At 40.3% G+C, this 21,082-nt stretch overlaps 1 protein-coding gene across 2 annotated transcripts in view; it reads right to left on the reverse strand.

Moving 5' to 3' along the window:
* BMT2 (base methyltransferase of 25S rRNA 2 homolog) overlaps positions 1-18,920 on the reverse strand; it is a 32,361-nt gene extending 13,441 nt beyond the window's left edge. Inside the window, exons 1-2 of one of the 2 annotated variants that reach the window (XM_052667961.1) lie at positions 18,705-18,920; positions 6,960-7,101 (exon numbers count right to left, since the gene is read on the reverse strand). In XM_052667961.1, coding sequence (XP_052523921.1) covers positions 6,960-7,101; positions 18,705-18,864 — 302 coding nt within the window. In that variant the 5' untranslated portion in view covers positions 18,865-18,920. Of the gene's footprint in view, positions 1-6,959; positions 7,102-18,280; positions 18,426-18,704 lie in introns of those variants that run through there. The other variant, XM_052667963.1, reaches the window with a different exon arrangement.
* Positions 18,921-21,082: the final 2,162 nt, after the last annotated feature.

Below are 21,082 nucleotides of genomic sequence, written 5' to 3' on the forward strand. Positions count from 1 at the left end.
TATCGACACTGACAGGTAAGTCAGAACAAATCAAGAAGCCCAGTACTTTGGGAGGAAATGTATTCTTTTTGCTCCTCAACTACTGATTCTTTTTCCACTTGCTAGAAGCTGTTACATTGCCCAGCTTAACACACAGATAAGCACTTGTATATGAGAACCAACTACTTTCAAAATGCAGCCTAATGACTCCTTCTGTCACTGCACAGAAGCCATTTCTGCCTCACTGTTGATACTGCTGTAGTTGAGTATTTTTCCCAACTATTTTACTCCTCCCTCTCATGTCAATTAAGTTCTGAACCATAAGACACTATTAAAGACAACTGTGATGAGAAGTATCTTCTCCTGGATTTTCACTGGCAGACAAAGAGGCCAGAATCACAAGATTTACTAAAGACTGGGTAAAATTCCTCAAGTTCAGACTGCATACTTATGTAGTAACTCAAAGAAGCAAAAAAATACCAAATCCAACAAGCAAACAAAAACCCAAACAGGTGAGAAACCACTGAGGGATTTCACCTCAAGATAACACACCATCCATTTAAATCAGACTCACAAGTGTGATGGGGTAGCAGTGATCAGATGGGCATTTACTGCTCAGTACCTAATAAAAGGCAACACACTCAACAGTTTACCCCCACGGTAAATTGCTGATGTAGCTACGTGCTTATGTTTATTAAAACTCCATCAGCAATCACAGTAGTTTTGAGTACGCAGTTATCAAAGACTGTATTTAACAATGGTCTCAAGTAATGAACAGAGCATCCCCTTATTATCTACAAAGGGAAATAAAATTAATTAGTTTATTTTATAATTTTGAGAGCTGTCACCATGAAATTTGTGGCAAACGTCTCTGACATTTAATCTGACATCAGATAGCTCTGCAATCAACAGACTTGTTCATGAAGAATTGTGCAATTCAAATGGTACCTGAGCTTACACTTGCTAACAGTTTACACAGACAACAAAACTAAACATTTAAGTTATAAACTGCTTAAGTTTGCTGGCAGAGACAGGTGAAGTTTGCCGCTCATGTCTTACAAAAAGAATTCTAGGTACTTCCTCAGTTGAACTTTTTTTCCATTCTTCATATCTTAAATGACAGTTTTTTAGAGATGAATAGTCTGCCCACACCCAAACTCCTCTGCCATTTAGTCTGGACACTTAAAGAAACCCTCAGTAAAAGCCAGTATGAACAGATAGTCAGAAGATAAATGGTTTGATAGTAGACTTAAGTTAAGAAACTTCCCTGTAGAATACACTACCCAAAACCATGAGTGTTTCAATACCACACAGAAAATAACAGGGGGAGGTGTTTCAAATTCTCAATTGCCAAAGAAACATCATATTACATATCAATGACTTCAAAGAATCAGCAGTTAGTTCTTCTTGCCAAGTAATAACCAGCAACTAAATTAATGCTGGTCACCTTTCATCTTGACAAAAAAAACAATCTCTGATAGCTTTTATGAATGATCAAGAGTTTCAAGTAGACAGTTCTGCAGGTCAAGAACTGACACAGTCCTTCTCTTTAAAAAGCAGAAGGAAGAAGGAAAGCACAAGCCTGATTAACATTCCTCACTGTACTTATTAACCAGAATCTAATATTGAAGATGAAATTGAGTAAGGATACAGTGAAACAACACACCTCCCTTCAGAGCTGAAGGAAATTCTAGTTTCCTAAAGTCAACTAAAGCAACTGCTGACCTGGAAAAAAAAAAAAGAAAAACCCAGCATAAACTCCTCTACAGGTTTTAATCTCCCCCACTCTATTCTGAAGTAAATCAAGGAAATTAAAGTTTTCAACTTCCCCTTGGAGGCATTAATCATGAGGGAGGACTGGAAAGCACTCTGCTATTATCAAGAGTGTCCAGATTTAGGTTAAGGAAATTATACATTCAGCAAATATTACAGTACAAAGTATTATAAGCTCTTAAAGTTCAGTGCAAGAAGCTTGCATACGATTAATTCACATTTATTTTTCATGCTTTGTTTTAATTCTAGACATTTGAGACTTATCCTTTTGGAAAACACCACTAGGTCTGGAACCAGATGTTTCTCCTACGTTGTACCAATCCTCCCACCACAAACCAGCTTAGAGTCAACACCCTTCATTACCAGATGATTCCAAGAACTTGAAAACAGTCAGCAGTCATCATATAATCAAAGCTCTAATTAGTTCTAACATTCAATGAACAGACACAGTTTTGTCAGAACAAAGTATTATTTAGAAGGAAAAATAAAGGTTGCCATACAAACATGCACAATGAACATTAGATCCTTTTTCTATTAAATAGTTTCCCTCCTTTTCCTTAACCCACCTCCTTTCTAATTCCATTGAAGGTGAGTTTCTCAGCTAACTGCATTCATAAAGAAAGCACCAAAACAGCACTGTAGGGACTTTAAGCATTCATTTATTCTGTCCTCCAATCCTAAACAGACTGTGAACACTTATCCTCAAAGATCCTGTAAAAGGATCTCCTAGATTTTACTCCATTTGACCAGACAGCTCCAGATTCTAAAAAAAAAACAGGCTTTTGTGGAAAATAAATGAGACCCCGGAACTTTTCTTTACCTTTTTTGGAGTTGTTTTTTAAATGCAGGGAGCAAAGTGATACTTTAATTAAGAGAAAAGCTAAATAAAGTATTTCAGATATTTTGTGAATAACTTCATTAACATACTCCAAGATGTTTCTCTTTTTTGAAGAAAGTATCCTGTGATTGTTTCATATTCAGCTTGTACTTTGCTACAGAATCATAGAACGGCCTGGGTTGGAAGGGACCTCAAAGACCATCAGGCTCCAATGCCCCCTGCCACATGCAGGGCCACCAACCTCCCCATTTAATACTAGACCAGGTGCCCAGGGCCCCATCCAATTTGGCCTTGAACACCTCCAGGGACGGGGCATCCACAACCTCTCTGGGCAGCCTGTTCCAGCACCTCACCACTCTCTCTGTAAAGAACTTCCCCCTGACATCCAACCTAAATCTTCCCTCCATCTACTTCAAACCATCTCCTCTTGTCCTGCAGTTATCTACCCTAAATCTTCCCTCCCTCAACCTTAAAACCATTTCCCCTTCTCCTGCCATTATCTACCCCTGTAAAGAGTTGACAACCCTCCTGTTTGTAGGCGTCTTACAAACACTTTTCTAAAGGACTGATAAATAACCAATTATTTCCTAGCTCGTGTCTCTATAGCTGATAGTATTTGGCACAGTTAGTATCATTGTTAATTTCAGTCCAGCCCTGAGAGTGTAAATTCTTCCTTGCTTGGTCTCATTTGCAAATTTAATAAACAGACTGTATTCTAGCAGATTACTAACAAAAATATTGATTAGTAACAGATTCAGGGACAGGCTTACAGAGCCCTTTCTCAGTAAAACAAATACTTAAGATAAGCTTCTAATATCCATTCTCTGCATTTTTTTCCAAACAGTTCTACACTCCCCTAACAGTAAACTGACCAAGACCACATTTCTTCAGCATACTGAAAACTCTCAAAAGACTTTTTTAAAAAATGCAAGTTCAGATAATGTTTTGTCACAATGGCTATTTCAAGCTGATTCTGTTTTTTCATTATTTAAAAAAAAAGAACCGCCAAGTCAACACAAGTTGTAACTGATGCAAAAGCAACAGAAAGAAGCAAATCAGCTGGTTTAGCTTATTTTGTTTTAACTAGAGCCAGAAAAGGCCAGCATTCATTGTCCATACAAAGGTTCACCAGGCTACCTATGCCAGCAAAAATTACACATTAGGACAGCTAGGGTAAACTATCTTATCCATCCCACTTTGGTTTAAGCTCTGTGTTGAAACAGAAATTACATGAAACAGGTGTACATTTGCAAACATCACCTGCTACACTGCATTCAATTTACTGAAAATACAGACAAAAAAAAGGAAAGACAGCTGACTGTGGTCCATGTTTTCCACAACACCACATGAGGTTTACCTAAACTGCATCTGGAAGGGGACAAGGCTTCAAGTTCTCTCTTCCCATGCTAAAGATTGTATCCTATTGCCCTGAAACAGTCAAACCACTCCTGTACAATGTGGCATACGGTCAACAGCACAGTCTGCCATTTACAGCTTTAGCTTTAATGTTTTCTAGAATCTGCATGTGTGTCATCTAAATAAAAAATTAATGAAGTAAAAGAGAAGGTTTTTTTTCCATCTGTTTTAAGAATTAGCATCACAAGATGTGTTCTCCCAGTATGTTCAACTAAATAGCAAGATACACCTTTTCACGAGGAGAACCCTGCAGAAAACATAATCTTGACCCTGAAAATAATGCATTCTATATTCTCTGATTTACTTTACTGGTGCTTGGTTACACAAGAATACAAGAAAAAATAATGAAAGACCAAAAAAATCTTTTTTTTCCTAGCTAGTATCACATCTTAAAAGATCTTCCTTAAAAGGAAAACAAAAGCCTGAGCTATCCTTTCTTCAACACAGATACACAAGTGGTTCCCAAGTATTTTCAGCATTCCACTCTGAAATGAAACTTCATTCAACCGATCAGCTACCTTCCTGCTGCCATGGTGACACTCAGTTAAAGCACTCAACAAAAGCTTTCAATGAAGTTTCACATAAGTAAAGTTCTCTTGCATGCAATTAAGCAACTAGACACAAGGAGGAGTAAGGACAATGGGGCCTGCCATCTGCATGGCACACCTCCTGGCTGTTGACAAGGAACAACAACAAAAAAACAAAAACAGAAGACAAAGTTGATCTGCCATGTTTTGGTATTTAGCCATTCAGGCCTCAGTTTCCACAAAAGAAAGAAGAAACTTTTTTTTTTTTTTTTTTTTTTTTTTTTAAAACTGATGTGAATCTCCTGACCCCTGAATGTTGCATGCAGAAAAGATCCGTGCTTGAATTGAAGCTTTACACCATGCGCATCTTAGTGTCTCCTATCAGTGGATTCTATTCTTAGCATGAGGTCGGGCTCCCAGGCCCAAGCTGGATATTTGTGTTCACTCTGTAAATCTTCTAGGAACCATAAAACCACCCCCCCAAAAAAACCACCCAACAAACAAACGAGAGAGCCAATAAACCTCAGTACACAGGATATCAGCCGTTCCTCTGGTGTCAACATGCAACATTATCCTGTCCTGCAGGGAATGAATTGAGCTTGCCACAAGCTAAGGGAATACTAGTTAACTGAAATTGCTTTAAAAAAAAATAAAAATCAAGCAGTGTTCCCTGGGAATCAGTCCAGAATCCAGTACCATTAGTATGTGCACAGATAACCAGAACATGAGAACAATTTTATGCCCTTCACTACAAGAAAGACATCAATGCTTTGTAGCATGTCCAGAGAAAGGCAACAAAGCTTGTGAAGACTCTGGAGCACAACTTGTATAGGGAGTAGCTGAGGGAACTGGGACTGTTGAGTCTGAAGAAGAGGAGACTCAGGGGAAACCTTACTGCCCTCTATAGCTGCCTGAAAGTAGGTTGTGGTGAGGTAGGGGTTGTCTCTCCTCTCGCATAACAAGTGAAGGAACTAGAGTGAATGGCCTCAGGTTGCGCTAGGGGAGGTTCAGGTTGAATACTGAAAAGACTTTCTTCTCAGAAAGAGTGGTTATGTGCTGGAACAGGTTGCCCAGGGAGGTAGTGGAGTCACCATCCCCCGAGGTGGTTAAGGAAAGGGCAGATGTAATACTTAGGGCCATGGTTTAGTGGGCAATATTGGTGGTAGGTAGACATTTGGACTACATGATCTTGGAGGCCTTCTCCAATTTTAATTATTCTATTGTTCTATGAACTATTGATACAAAAGGAATGGGTTTCAAATATTAAATAAGAGCCTGCTGTAGAGAGAAAGAAAATAAGGTTGCTACTGACTTGCTCCACTTCCATCAAGTACAGAACACCTTGAGTTGTCACCAGGTTGATGTACTCTATATTAACTGTTTCACAATCCATGCCCCTTCGTCCCTCACTCAATTGCTTGTTTTATGGGATCCAAAGATCTCTGCAATAAAGTGAAATGTAGCAATGTCATCCTTGCTTTTCTTCTCTTTCTTCTGTTCATTACTTTGTATCAGTCACATAGAGGATGACTATTCCAAGACTAGAAGAGAATGGTAATCTGTTAATATTTAATCTATTCAGTTTTAATCTACACTGATTTTTAAAGATCCCAAGGAAGCTGGAAACCTCCACTGCTGCAGCATTTTATAAACAAACTGATACCTACAAAGACTTTATTACATGTAGTTGATATACTTCCTCAAAGTTGGATTGATTGGAATAACTTTCATATCATGATGGAAAAAATGAAGTTTTTCTAAACATCTGGATATGCAAAGACCTTACTCTCAGACTTACACCATCATCTTCCTCTGTCTAAAGACATTCCTGGAGGCAGGATTGTGCATAAAGTCTTTTTCATATAAGATTTCAACAGTATTTTGTTTTATTCCACTGTACAGGTTTCACAGTATGCCTCAGATGCCAACCATATGTAGGAATCCTGAGTGACTAACACTTATCCTATTTTAGACCTCAGTTTCCTCAAGGATTGAAATAGTTTAGTTGAACTCAATCCAGGATTTTACTATTAGGGCATGCAAGAAGTTTAAAATCCACGTACTTACATGCACAAGTCAAACCCATACCCTGTTCAGCTACGCTCATTGCATTAATTCAGTTTAGATTCAGATGAACACATATAACATTACTTCTTAAATTTACTTGCAGCTTCAGCACATGAAGAAAAGGAAGTTGTTTGCTGAAGTTGCTTTAAAAAAAAAAAATCTAATTTTAGAAGAAACAACTTCATTATGGATTTACAGTTTATAAATTGGAACATTAAGAAGGTATTTGTTTTGGGAACCAATACATCATTAACATTTTATAGAACAAATGTTATAAATCATCAAATAAAAAAACCTGTATTGTAAAGAATTACAAATATAAACACGCAACCACATCTTTCAAAGACATGAGGACTTACCTGCAACACCATTCTATTCGGCCTTCCCCTTCACAAGTTTTTGCCCAGTGATTATCTGCAAGGTTCTTCATTGCCACAGCATATTCACAGAGAGTTTCCTCATCCTCACAGTGTTCACGCCAGATTTTATCAAAGTCTCCCACTGAGCAAAACAACAATAAAAAAAATACTGCACATTAGACACAATGTGTCTCATTATCTTCATGGCAAAGTCCCCATCTTCCAATTAAAGAAGTTACATAATGCTGTAAGAGATTACTTTACCTGCATTTAACAAAATGAGGCCCCCTTTCTCTAGTCAAACACAATGCTTCTTCAAGGCTTTTGAGAAGGGACTATCGGGTACTTGAGAAGCTAGCAATATTCTCAGAACACTGACTTTGTTCACCTCATTCCATGAAATTAAAGTTACTGGGAAGTTCTGCTTCCATTTCTGTGCACGGGTATTAAACACGACAAACATTTCTAGAATTGAAAGACCGGAAGGCCTCCTAGTTGCATTCGTGTTTGCAGTAAGTACTCTGCATGATATACATGGAAAAATGCTCAAATGAAAGTTTAATCAAGACTACAGATTTCTTTGGATACACTGGAAAAAGAATTCAAGCCTTCACTGATACCTGCCTATGTAGTCAGTATCAATAAAATAACTTCTAAGCAACAGTACTGAAGAATCAGACCAATTACAGTGGAAAAAAAAAAACAAACAGACAAATTTGCCAATTTCCACTAACAGTTTTATTTTTATGTTCCTCCTCTCACTAAAAAAAAAAAAGTCTTGCAGGTTAAATTCTAACACTTTTAAGTAATTAAACATGATGACTTTCCCACTTCTGCAGGGAAGTATCCACTTCCTCTAGCTTGCTTTACATAATGTACTGCCAAACAAAAACAAGGTAAATACTAGTGGTGCAAGCTACAACTGTTATAGTTTCTACTGCACAAAAAACTTTGGTATACTTTACTAAAAGACTCTTCTGCCATAAGAAAAAAAAAAAAAAAAGATACATGCTCACAGGTATGATCTTCACTAATTCCTTTTTTGTTTCTTAATCACAAATGTGTGCACACATCCAGTATAGATTCATATATATTTTTGCAGAATAAAAATTATGCATTGATTTTGCATGCTCACGCTGATACAGCTAACAGCAAGTTACTAAAAGCAAAGGCACACTCTAAGATTGGGCTCTGACAACAAATATTTAACAGTATGGTTTCAGAACCAGTCTTGTGGCCCCTTAATATGACAAAGAAATACTTACAAAGTGCATCAATCATAGCTGACTATAACATTTGCTAAAGCCTTAAAGTAGCTTATGGTATAACTTGTCATTCCCGTATCAGTAAGGTATTTCTAACTGATTCGTGAGAATCCCTTTGATGTTCTTTATTTTAATTAGCAGTAACAGACTTCTTTCCATGGCAACTTTTTCTTTCTGCTTGCGTGCAAAACAGTAATAATGTCTGGGTAGCCCATCTGTCCTCCAATTACAGCAAGACTGGGTACGAGAGACAGAAGACTTAGAAGAATTTAACCAGTGATCCAAGTTACTGCCTCTGTAAGTTTGGTTTAGGGATGTCACAACTATTTGCTCTTCAAAAATAATCATCTGCAATCATCAAAATGAGTCATGTTTCAATGAGGTGTTTACACTGCCTTGCATGAGACAGCAATCAGGATGGAAGGCCAGGGAGTGGATGTGATACTATTTTAGTTTTAATACAACAGGGAAGCTAAGCAAGACATCACGTATTCTGCTTGCTGTGAGACAAACATGAGAAAGATGTTAGACTGGACAAATAAGTGCAGTATTATATTTGAGCAGTATCCTGTGGTACTTCCCAAGTGATTCAAGTTTCAAGGAGACAAACTTTTACACCAGAAGGCATGAGCATGGTCCTCAGCTGCCTCCCAGCACAGGGCATGCCTGACAAATGCACACTGGAGGCACAGCCCTGCTGCTGTTTCTGATGGAACTTAGGGCTCATTTTGCCAGAGCTGTTCAGAAAGCCTTATGTGGAAGTAATCACACAGGGCGCATCAAATTCTACTGATGAAAGAGAGCAAGAAATGGTACAACAGTGTCCTACCAGCAAAAGGGGCAAAACTAGCACAAGCTTTGCTTCCATTTCCTCAAAACAGAAGTGCTGAACCTATGCAGACAGCATCAAGACAGAAAGCACTAGCTAAGCTTAAAGTGTATTCTCAATAGCTATTTAACTGTTATGCAATTTAGATATAGTTTCATAGTTCTTCTGCCACACACTCTGAATCTTACTGCATGAGCCTGGCAGCTGTAAAACACTTGACAGGCATGCACTTGCTGGAATTTTGATTAAGAACATGCAGTAGAAAGAAGTAAACAAGTAAACATTCAGAGAGAAAAATATCACCAATAAAAAAATCTCAGATTAGCACCTTTCAGTCATTTAACTTCATCTGGTCTATTTCTAGACAATAGCTCCATTTCCCAGTATCACTTTTTCTTAAGAATTCAAAAATAAAATGGATGGGGAAGAAAAGTGCAAAGACGAAATACTTTTAGCCAACTCATCCTTTCCCACAGAGCAGAAGCACTGCCTCCTGACACCAATTCCTTTTATCTCCTGAGCAAAGTTGAAAATGTTCACATTTCTGAGGGCTGAATGAAGGGCTAAATAGTCCACTGATACAGAATCTGAAATGCAATACACAGCATTGTGAATCTGAAGCTATTTGCACCCCAGGATAGGAACTCGAGTTACAACAAAATTGCCTATGGCAGTACCAGCTTTTTGGCACTGAGCTGAAAAGAAAAAAGGAACAACGCAGACCGTTAGAGAAACACAGAGCAAAAACTAAAAAACAAACAAAAAGAACACAAAATAATTCCATCACACATCCTACATAGAGCCAATTCCACATGCACTTCTGCTTTGTTACCTTCTACCCAAACAGATCAACAAGTACAGAAATAGCAACACAGGACAGACATAGCCCAGTTTCTGTATGAGGAACATCTCAACAGACACAGGAAAAAGGTGGATGAAAGCATAAGTGGACAGATTTCCACATGGCCATGAGTGACGTGGGAAAGTTAAATATAAAACAATGCCTTCTTGTTCGAAGATGAGGAGACAGAAAAAGCATGAAGGGCAGCTTCAATGCAAAAAAAATGTGCACAAAATGCACAATTAAGCTTAAAGTTCACACAGCTTGGAAAACTAAGGGAAGAAAATTCATGAAAAACTTCAAAGAGGCCACTTCTCATTCTGCAGTTCCTAGACCACAAAAATCACTGAGAGACAGAACGGTGAGCAAGTGTATGGTGATACCTGTGCAGCTCTTCTCATACAGTGTTGTCTAAGCACCTGCTACTATGGCACTGCTGGGTGTGATACAACGACCACCTGTCTGCCCTCTTCTCAAACAACTGCAGATAAAAGGTTTTCTTAACAGACTGACGTAATTGTGCAGCAACCTTCAATGAAGCATTTGAGGTCCAACTTTCTTTAAGCAAGAACCATGGCAGTGAGTTATTTTCGCATGTTTTCCACATTCCTCTTCAATGCAAGTTTAGAGAAAGCACAGATAAGGGTATTACACAAACATACAGGAACACAAATTCCAGAACCATGCTCCAATACTGTCCACGCTGAAAATGCTCATAATGACTCCTATCTGTTGACAGACTCTCAGGGAGTGACTACAACAGGTCTTGCAACTTCAACTGGTACCCAGAAAGCAGCAGAGCTGTGTATTCAGTTTCACAAAGAATACGTTATAATCCATGTACAAATACCACATTAACTCTAGTGCAGTTCAACATTTGCTTGTGTAGCCAAAAAGACACTAAAAGGTGCAGAAAGGCTCCACTGCAAAGACAATGCTTACTAAAACAATAACATCGTCTGTTAGGCGATCACTAAGGCTGTAAATTAAATAAAATTTGTGGTAGCTAATCTAAAGTATTAAATATATGTGTATATATATATATCTTCAATCACATTTTAAAGTTAATATTTGGTTTTGTGCGTTCAACTTTTCATGTCAGAATCTCATGACCACACCATTATACAAAGCTTAAGGCTCCCTGACAGCACTTGATTATCTTTCATGCAGTTTTAAACCCATGTTGGGTATTGACTCTTCAGAGACGCATCTCAGAACTCCACAGAAGATCCAGTTACACTGAAATCCAGCTTGAAAAACATCTTATTTATAATAATTATTTATAAGACACCTTAGAGGTGTTCAAGGCCAGATTACATGTGGCTCCAGGCAGGCTGGTCTAGTATTAAATGGGGAGGTTGGTGACCCTGCATGTGGCAGGGGAGTTGGAGATCCATGATCCTTAAGGTCTCTTCCAACTCCAGCCATTCTGTGAAGACTGGCACACCACAGAAGATTCACACACCTATCATTACAGTCATATTATTTCAAAATTATTTAAAACCTTGCTATCCTCTCTGTCTGAAATTGCCTAGAAAATACACTGCCTACTCTTCACCTTGAAGGTTAACTACTTTAAAACCAAAAAGCCAAAGCCCACCTCTTCCTAGCACATCTGCCAGTCAGTGAAGAAATAACTGACCAACTCATAGGTTCACCACAGCACACCATTTTCTAAAACAAAACCAAAATCCACTAATATTTACTTAGAATTCATGAATCCCTCAAAATAACTTCCACTGACATTAATAGTGCACGCAGAATAGTCAATCACACCACGAAACTCAACCACAGAGCAATCACCTGTCACTGAAGCCTGTCTCAAAGAACAAGTTAGTCACGTAGACGTTATTTTAAAATGACCCTAATTACAAGACAATTTTAATTTTGGGGAACAGCAATAGACAGGTAACGTTAGCTGTAAGTTCTGGCAGCTGAAGACATGTTTTTTACTGAAAAATTATACAGACTCAGGCGGAACACCCCTCACTGCACACTGATTTGTAAGAACTGAAGGTCTCCAGTACAGCCGGGAAAGACCAAGTCTATCGCTCCCGATGGGCCAACCCCACACTAGCTCCTCTCTTCAAACGGTCTGCTTCTTAAAACAAAATCCTGCTTTCTTCCATTCTAGAGTCATTGTTTGGTTTGGTTAAACTTTAAAAGATTGTTCTTCATAGAGTGTTAAATACAATTGTCATTTGGGGTATGTTACACAAATAGGAAAATTAATAAGTTGTTTTTCAACTAAGACTTCTGACAGAATACATCGAGTGTATTTTAAACACTGTTTTTATGTAAAAAACAGAGCTCAGCTTTGCTAAAAACTGTTTTGCATTTGAGCACGGGATAAAAACCCAAACAACAGATCTGATTCATTTTCCTTCAATCAGTAATAGAACAGCTAAGTCACATGGAGTTAAGCGTACTATGTGCACCCAGGAGACAACTCTGGTAATGATGCTTTTCCTTAATTCCCTTGCTGCCAGATAGAGAAGACTGCACTATCTCAAAACAAATGCAAGATACTCTGCCCGTCAGCAAACTAGATCTAATATCCCTAAATTTATCTGGAACTATGCACTTTAGATTGAAGTAGATGCAGTGTGGTATTAGATCCTAATCTCCTTTACCCCTCAGAAGAAATACTTAGGACTTTAGGAAGACTGCAACTACACAGCTATTATGTTCTTTTGGTAAGTTACAATTTTCTGAATTTAAAAGTAGCTGTAACAAAGAAAAAGTCAAAATAAGGGTTTGAACTTCTGGCTACCTACATGATAATATGAATTGGTAATAGCAAAAGATGAAAATGGGGTGGACTGCATCTATTTGACAGCTCAAAGCCTTCCTGAGCACACCTTTGGCTCCTATGAAACAGGAAGAAAAAAAAAAAGCTTAACACATGACTAACAATGAAAGAAACACAAGTGACATGTTCATATTTGTCCAACTGTGTTAATAAACCTCTGTGAATTGCTCACTGTTGAAAAGGAACCTATGCCCACATTTATAAGCACCTGTGACAATGCTGGCTGACTTCAGCTGACAGGCTGCTAGCCATGGCTGTACCTAGCAAGCAAGACCTTCCAGCTTCTCTTTTTGCTGTTGTTGATGCCAATGCACTGTGGAATGAAAAAAATCCATCTAATTTTTAGTTTCCTAACACTGCCTGTCACTTATTTGCTGGAAACAGTAAACAAGCTTCTCCAACATGCCTATCAGTACACGGGGAAGGAAACCCTATGCCATGAGCTGGGCTAAAGCCGAAATCAAATTCCTATGAATACTTTATGTGATAATAATGCTTTATTAACAGTAACTTATCCCTTGAAATTCAGTTGCACTAATAGATATCTGGATGCTGTGGCAGTGATTAATTACACAAGGAATATTAGCTAACACTCTGCTATTTAAAACTCTCAGTGTATACAAGCCAAACCAGAAACCTACTAACATCTGTCTTACTAAAACAACACATGAAAGATGTTTGGTATTTCTGCTTCACTGCTGACCAGTTTTACACGTCTGGATACAGAGTGTGAACTTCAACTCAGACAAAGTTCAAGCAAACAAAGCCAATATTTCTGTCTCCTCTGACCAATGCTTACTTTACATTTCCTAGGATTTACCTGAAATGTCTCACAATAAAATCTCATTCTACAATGCAAAAATATTGCAAGCACACATATATTTTTCTATATGTACACACCCACACACACATATACATAACATATACTGATATCTATATAGATGCTAGACAAGGTCAGATACAGAAAACCGCAATTGGTAGAAGTTGTACGTATGAATCTGCATCTTTACACAGACTTCCAGGATATGTTCCATTTGCTATTTAGGGTCAGCTTTCATCACCCTGAAGAATGATCTGTGTCTCCAATCCACCATAAATCACTTTAAGGACTGATGGCTGTCACACAGATGTGGAGAGTCCATTAGCAATGGCTGAAGCAATTACTGCCCGCAGATGTTGACTGACCCTCTCTCTTCCCCAAACCTGACTGAGGGACCAACTACATGCAGCACTTAATGCAACCAAAGAGATAAACACATACACATGAAACTGATTTTAAAAGACCTGTGTAAACATAGGGACAAAAATCTGAAACAGCCGAAGCAGAGGCACAGATTTCACTGTGCCGAACATGCATCAGGAACTCTGTTTTCCCTGCAAAAGCGATAAAAGGAGCTGAGAGGGAGGTCACATACAGCTGTTTGTTCAGTGGATTCAAGTCTGTGCTGTAGCCAGTGGGCGTCCAAAACCTGTAGGCTAGCTAAATGACAGCAGTGATTTCATTAAATGTCCCTATCATCCTGTAAAATACTACGAGATTTATAATACAACTTCCACTCAAACTGTGGAGTACAACCTGTAAAGACAATTGTATCTTCACACCCACATTGTAAAATAGCATCATTTCAAATTTCTAATGAAATGGCATTTTGTTTGTTGTTTGAAAATATAACAGTATCCCCAAATGCTTCTCTCTTCCACGAAATTAATACAACTGGGAAAAGATGAACAGAGATCACTCTTTATACATACATTTCACCAGTAAACCGGTTTTAAGTTTACATCAAAAAAGGAGTAACAGCTGCTAACATACCATGTAGAGCTCAGTGACAATTCTCCTGTCCTGTGAAAAATGTGAAACAGGAAACATTTTGAAATAGTGACATCAGGAAGAATTTAAGCTTTCTCAGGGTTTTGTCACAAAAAACATGAGGAACAGATCATAAAGCAACTGATTCCTGAACAACACTTTTCACATCAATGTCTCCACTACTTACCTACTCAATGTCTTTACTGTTGTACAACAATTTGTGATTCTAAAACTTCTTGCAAGTCTTCAAACAGGAAACAGTATCACTTTTTTTACAATTCAAATATGAAGTACAACATTAATACAACACCGGTGTGCACACAGCAGAATATTTCCTAAAACGCCTTCACAGATCCCTCAGAATTTTTCCACTTGTACTAGGTGTAGGGTTTCCAGGGACAAGTAGGCCACTGCAAAACATCTTCCCAGACTATATATATAACTCCATAACTGAGGGCCGTGCTGTACAGAAAATGTTTACTTGATAAATAGAGGTCTGCATGATTACAAAAGAAATAGAAAGAAAATGCTGTCTCTGCATGAAGAAGGGATTTTTATACCACAGTAAAAATTAACCCTGCTTGGCTATTATAAGCAATTGGAAACAAGCAAGCTAATATTACATTGCACATGCTCAACAGATCATGCTTGGTTCCTGACGAACCACTCAATCTGCTCTCCCAAGCCTGTCTGTGAGGCCTGACAGGTGTCACCATGCCGCAACCAAAGCCGGGCTGCGGGTACCATAAAGGTGCACACTGGAAAACACTGCACACTTTGGGTCACCTGTGGCACCAAGCAACAGAACTATGAGCAACTCCAATCCTCCAAACTGTCAGATTTTTCCAAATTTGGGTTTAAAAAAAACTCAACAAAACAAACACAATCAAAACCTAGTTTCTGTACTTTCCAAGTGCTTATGTCAAGTACTCTGAAGTTTCCTGCAAGTAAAAAGCTAAGCACTGAGAACTGTTGTCTCAGCTTTTGGATTTCACTCTGGTGTGTGAAGTAATTAAGACTCAACTAATCCACTTGGATAGGAAACAGAAGCAGAACTCCAGACAAACAGGTGGATTCTCTATGCTGATGAGATCGATTCCTAGGTGAACACTTTCCACCTCAGTGTGCTTATTCTCACTTGAGAATGTTTTCTTTAGGCAGACAGTGTTTACAGGCTAACCTGAAGAACAATGTGTATTTTTAGGAACCACTAGACAGGTTTTGGCCGTGCCTATCACTGCCTTAAAGGAGTCTGACACAACTTTTTAATGATTAGCTAATTCAGTTGATGCATTCGGTTAGCACAGAAAAGAACTTAAGCTGAACCATTTCAAACACAGTAAATGCTTGTCATAAATACACTGGTATGGACCATGACATTACACTGTCACAGTAAGATTCAGTTTCAACAAATTTTAGGAGTTTGTGGCTTTTCATTATGAAGAGACTGCCTAGCCCTTGAGATGATGGGATGAGATGACTTACTTTCCTTCACTGACTCCTTACAAGTCGGAAAAAAAGTTGTGATGAATTGCTAGTTAAAAAATCCTGCTTTTGCACTTGGACAAGCACGTGACCTCTTTAGAGAAGTGTTAGCTTGCAGTTCTGAAGCATACTGCTGTAAATTTTGCATTTTCCAAAACAAGAAAGAGAGAACTATTGTGGGAAATAAAACCAGCAGCTGTGCTGACCATAAGCAAGGCAGGTGATAAACAGTCTTACCTTCTATGACTGCCCCATTACAACAAAGGCCTTGCTAATAGCAACAAGGCAAGTGTTAAGCTATTAAAATCAAGGCCGTATCATTTCCACCAACTTCTCCATGTCTCAAGGATGCATGTATCCTCCTCTAACACTTATAGCAGGGTAACTTATGATCATATTACAATACCAAGGGTTTCCCTAGATCTCTCCACCCTATGCAACATCATCGTATATCCTTCAGAAAGATTCAACATGCTTTTATTTTCCCTCCAACAAATTAGTACAGATAAAGCACCAAAGTCCACGCAACAGCACTTCTAATACTGTTTGTTTACTTCGATGAAATGGAAATGAGTTGTGTAGAACTCCAGTAAATGTGAGAAGCAGTATTAATTAAAACAACAAAAAAACAATACAGGACTGGAATAATGCCAACAGCTGAGTTATTGCTCTCAATGGAGGTGGATGTACCGCACTGTGGAAGCAAGAGGCTTTACCTGCATAATGAAATGTAAGTACATAACCAAGGATGAGTTTTGTTTACTTGTTTTTGGTGGGCTTTCTTTGTTTTTGACCCTGGATTTTTTGCACACTCACTTCTAATTCAAATTTTACCAAGAGATTACAGATTATTTAGTGATCTTTTACTTCTTTAGCAAACCAGCAGCTTTGATTTTGTCACAGAACTTTCCAAGCTCTATAATACAAGAAAGAGGAGAAGACACTTCAGAGGTCAAGAGCATCCCAGTACCATGATTTGAGAATGATACTGAATGAAATTCAGAAGGAAAATTCTCAAGCCTAGTTTTAGAAGCAGCGAGGAATGTAAGGAGAAAGACTCAGAACTTCCTTCCACAAATGAAATTCTCAAATTGAAATAACCTAATGGATGAAGTGCTACTCCCACAAATCACAGACAACTTGTATATTACTGAATGAGTACAAAATCCGTGGACGCTTCCCTGCTGTGTAGATGTGATATGATTAACTGTTTGTTTTCTACAATCTGTCCATGAAAACACAGTACTGCTAAATTAAGTGACTAGAAAATCACTGTAAAATTTTCAGTAACTTACAATTCACAGGACCTATACAGTAAATCAAGGTATTATTTTTTCTTTTGATCAGTGATACTGAACTAAAGATAAAGCAACTTCGCCTAATAACCTGTCCTTTGCTGAAAAGTATGCTTACAGTGATTCCCATATAATTTAGGCTTCCATCTAAAGCAATTCAGTTGATACAGAAATTTCTCACATTTCTTGAGGTTAATAGTGCCAACATTTGACCTTTTTAATCTGCATACACTCCAAACTAACAGAAATGTGACCTGTTGATAGCCAGACTCCTTTGCCAAGATCTTACTGTTTAAACACACTGTGTTCCTTCAACCAAATACCAGGCAAACACAGGAGATCCTTCCTTTGGTTTTGGCTTACACTAAGGCCAAAACAAACAAGTGCCTCCATAGGTAGTTATCTGCCCAAATGCTACAGACAGGCTGCCTGTGTGGGGATTCCAAATCCAGAAAGCAGTCCAACCTTGTTTCTTTAACAGATGTGTCATGGGAAGACACGTAGGAGCTGCAAGAACTTGTGTCTAGAACATCAACAGTTCCGATTTTACGTGTGTCCTTCTGGAGTAAACCAGCTGTTTGCCAGGCCACCGAAGAGCTGTAGGCTCATTAATAGAATGAATGGATGATTTTTTTGCTAATTCACGTTGAACAGATCATTGCCATCAACCCGAGCAGCTCTGCCTGCAGCAGGGGGGTTGGAGTTTGATGATCCCTTCCAACCCAAGCCATTCTATGATTCTATGAAAAAGCTATAAATTCCAGCAGGGAAAAAATAACAACTCTCAACTCCAGCACTCACGTTAAACCATTTCTGTCATGTTTTAAGCACTTCAGTGCCACTCAGAAGAACCCAGCACAAGGGCATTAATACCGAAGGCCAGCTAAAACACAAAGCAATCTATTTTACTAAGCTTGTCCCAACTCTTTCGCTCAACGCCCCGGCTGAAAAAAGGAGCAGAGTAACAAAGCCTTCCCAGCTCACCGTCCATCTCTCCGCTCTCCTCATTCCCGCAGACCTCCACAGTTCGGAGATGGATCCCCGCGGCGAAGCGTCTCCCCGGAGCCACGGGCACCGAAGGCGCCGCTCACCTTCTCGCAGTCCATCACCGTCGCAGCCCATCGGGAACCAGGCGCACTCCCCCCGCCCCCCTCCCGCTCATCCCAAGGACGGCGCTGCAGGAGGATCGCCCCTCGGGGAGGGCTCACCCCGCCGCCCCCCGCCCGCAGCCGGAGCAGGAAGCGGTCGCGGAGCCGCTCCGAGCCGCCCCCCCCACCCCGTCACGCCCCCTTCGGCGGCGGCCTCTGCCCGGCCGTCCCGCGGCCCCCGCCGCTCCGCCGCCCGCGGAGACGAACGGGGCGGCGCGGCCCGAGCGGCGCGAAGGGGGCGGCACCCTCCCCGCGGTTACCTTCGCGGTACTTCTTGCGCAGCCGTCGGTGGACGCTCTTCACCACCCCCGAGAGCTTCTCTTGCTCCAGCTTCCGCTCCTGCTCCGGGGGCGGTGGGGGTGGCGGCGGAGAAGCGGCAGCCCCGCCGGGCCGAGGCCGGGACCGGGGAGCGGCCTCCATGGCGGTACCGCTGCTCCGCCGCGCGCAGCCCGGCCGAGGGAGGTGTGAGCCGGACGCTACGGGACAACGCGCGTGCGCCGCCCTCCGCCGCGCGGCGTGCCGGGAAATTGAGTCCGCGGCGGCCAAGCGCCTCGCGGGGCCTCCAGTGCTGAGGTGCTGTTCCGAGCACAGCTATGAGCAGAACAGGTCGAACACCCCCGAGCTCATAGCAGGGACATCTTTCGTGCTGGCCTGTTCGGCTTCGCTAGCAGCAGCTAATTTGTTCTTTGAGGACGTTCATAAACGCTAAGAAGTTAATTGCGGTTACAATTAAATCACATGGATTTGGGCAGGGTCAAAGTTTCATCCCAGTGAGAATTTGGTGAGATGCACCACCTCGCCCTGTGGGCTGTGTGACATTTCCATCGCTCTGTCCTGCCAAAAGGATTATTTTGTGTCCGGTCAGGGTACGGCATCATTCTGCTCTTCCCATAAACTTCTAATTGAAGATGCAATTATCGAAATGAAATAACTGTTCAGACAAAAGCTTTTCTTTGTTATCGACTGCAAAGTCATCCCTTTCTTACCTCACTCTGAGCTGTGCAGGCAAAACCTGCACTCCCTGCAGGCGGAGACTGTGTGTTGTAAGTGACGGCCTGGCTTTTCCAGGCGTTGCAGTCTAAGTGCTTAAAGAACTGCAGTCCACTTTGGTTCTTGCATCACAAGCTTTATATGCCACTGTGTATTTTGCTGTCAAAATATTGCAGGCTTCTCCCTTCCCCACTCAAAACACAGGAACATCATGAAGGGAATTGAAGCTTGTCACTGATGATGGCAGTAAGAAAGGATAGAGAAGAGTGGTGTTTTAGTTATTTTTAGTTACGTTTTTTCTTAAAAATTTCAAACTGCTATTAAACAAAATAGGACAAATTAATTAAAAAAACAACTAGTGTACCTAGTGCATACGAATTTCACTTTCACTTGGAAGACGTCTGGAAATGAGTGTCTTGTACAGGTGACTCCATTTCATATTCACAAGAAGCTAAACTGGCATTAGAAAGGAGGCTCAGTGCAGCGGCTCTACCTTGCCTTGCTGTAATGCTTCCAGTGTTATATGCAGGCCACATAAAAACATTAAGTCAGTGTAAAAAGAGGAGACTGAACTGATAGCTAGTGGGGACTTTTTGCTTTAAGGGCAGCCTACACAGTGGTTAATGCTCCATCCACTTTAAGTTGTGTAGGATTTGGGGAAGCACAGAATTAAGAAGAAAAGCATGAGTCAGTCCTCTGTGTGTAGTGTATTGTCAGGAGGCTACTGGGAGTACTGGAGGGACAGAAAAGAGATGGAAGCATTTGGAGAATGCCTGACTTACTGCTGTGGGATCAACCCTACCGCCCACAGCCCAGAACAACTGAACTCAGAATTGTAGGGTACACATGAGTGGATCTGTGATCTGGAAAACTGTATAACTGCCTGTAGAATTGGACAGTTTGTTCCCGTGCTCTGTCACCTTCAAAGTAAACAGGTTATTTCTCATGTTCAGATGAACTTTCTGTGTACCAGTTTGTGCCCATTACCCGTTGTTGGGAACCACTGAAAAGAACCTGGTTCCATCCTCTTGACTCTCACACTTTAGATATTTATATACATTGACAAGATTTTCCCTTCAGTCTTCACTTCTGCAGTCTCCCAGCCTTTCCTCATAAGGGAGGTGCTCCAGGCCCCTCAACATCTTTGTTGCCCTCCTCTGGACTCTTTTTAGATCCCTGCCTTTTTTGAAGGGAGGAGGCCAGAACATGGCGCAATACTCCAGATGTGGTCTCAGCAGAGCAGAGTTTACATTCTTCATTGCTAAAGAAGTAAATTATAATTTTAATTTCAGTAAGCAAGTAAAAGAGCATTACTGGATTACTCAGGAGTACACAAGGAAGAAGCTTTATACTTTCAGAATACTTTCAGATCATTACCTTGGTTTGGCAATGGAGACATGCTGTAAATTCCCTACAGAATATGTGGTGAGAATTAGCTTCCAGCAACGGAATCCAAATGCGAAGTTATCAAAGGAGGAGCATGTAGATTCCAGAAGGTGATGGCAACCTGGTGATTAAAGCAGGACTGGTTCTGACAGACCTGGAGCTGATGATCCAGTGGTCTGGTGAGGCAGGAAAAACAATTGTGCTGAATACATTTCTTGTACACAGTACAGGGAGAGTCAAGGAACAAACAGAGATGAATACA

Source organism: Tympanuchus pallidicinctus, unplaced genomic scaffold, assembly GCF_026119805.1.
Source record: "Tympanuchus pallidicinctus isolate F22 unplaced genomic scaffold, pur_lepc_1.0 scaffold8, whole genome shotgun sequence".
In the NCBI taxonomy this organism is placed as follows: Eukaryota; Metazoa; Chordata; class Aves; order Galliformes; family Phasianidae; genus Tympanuchus; species Tympanuchus pallidicinctus.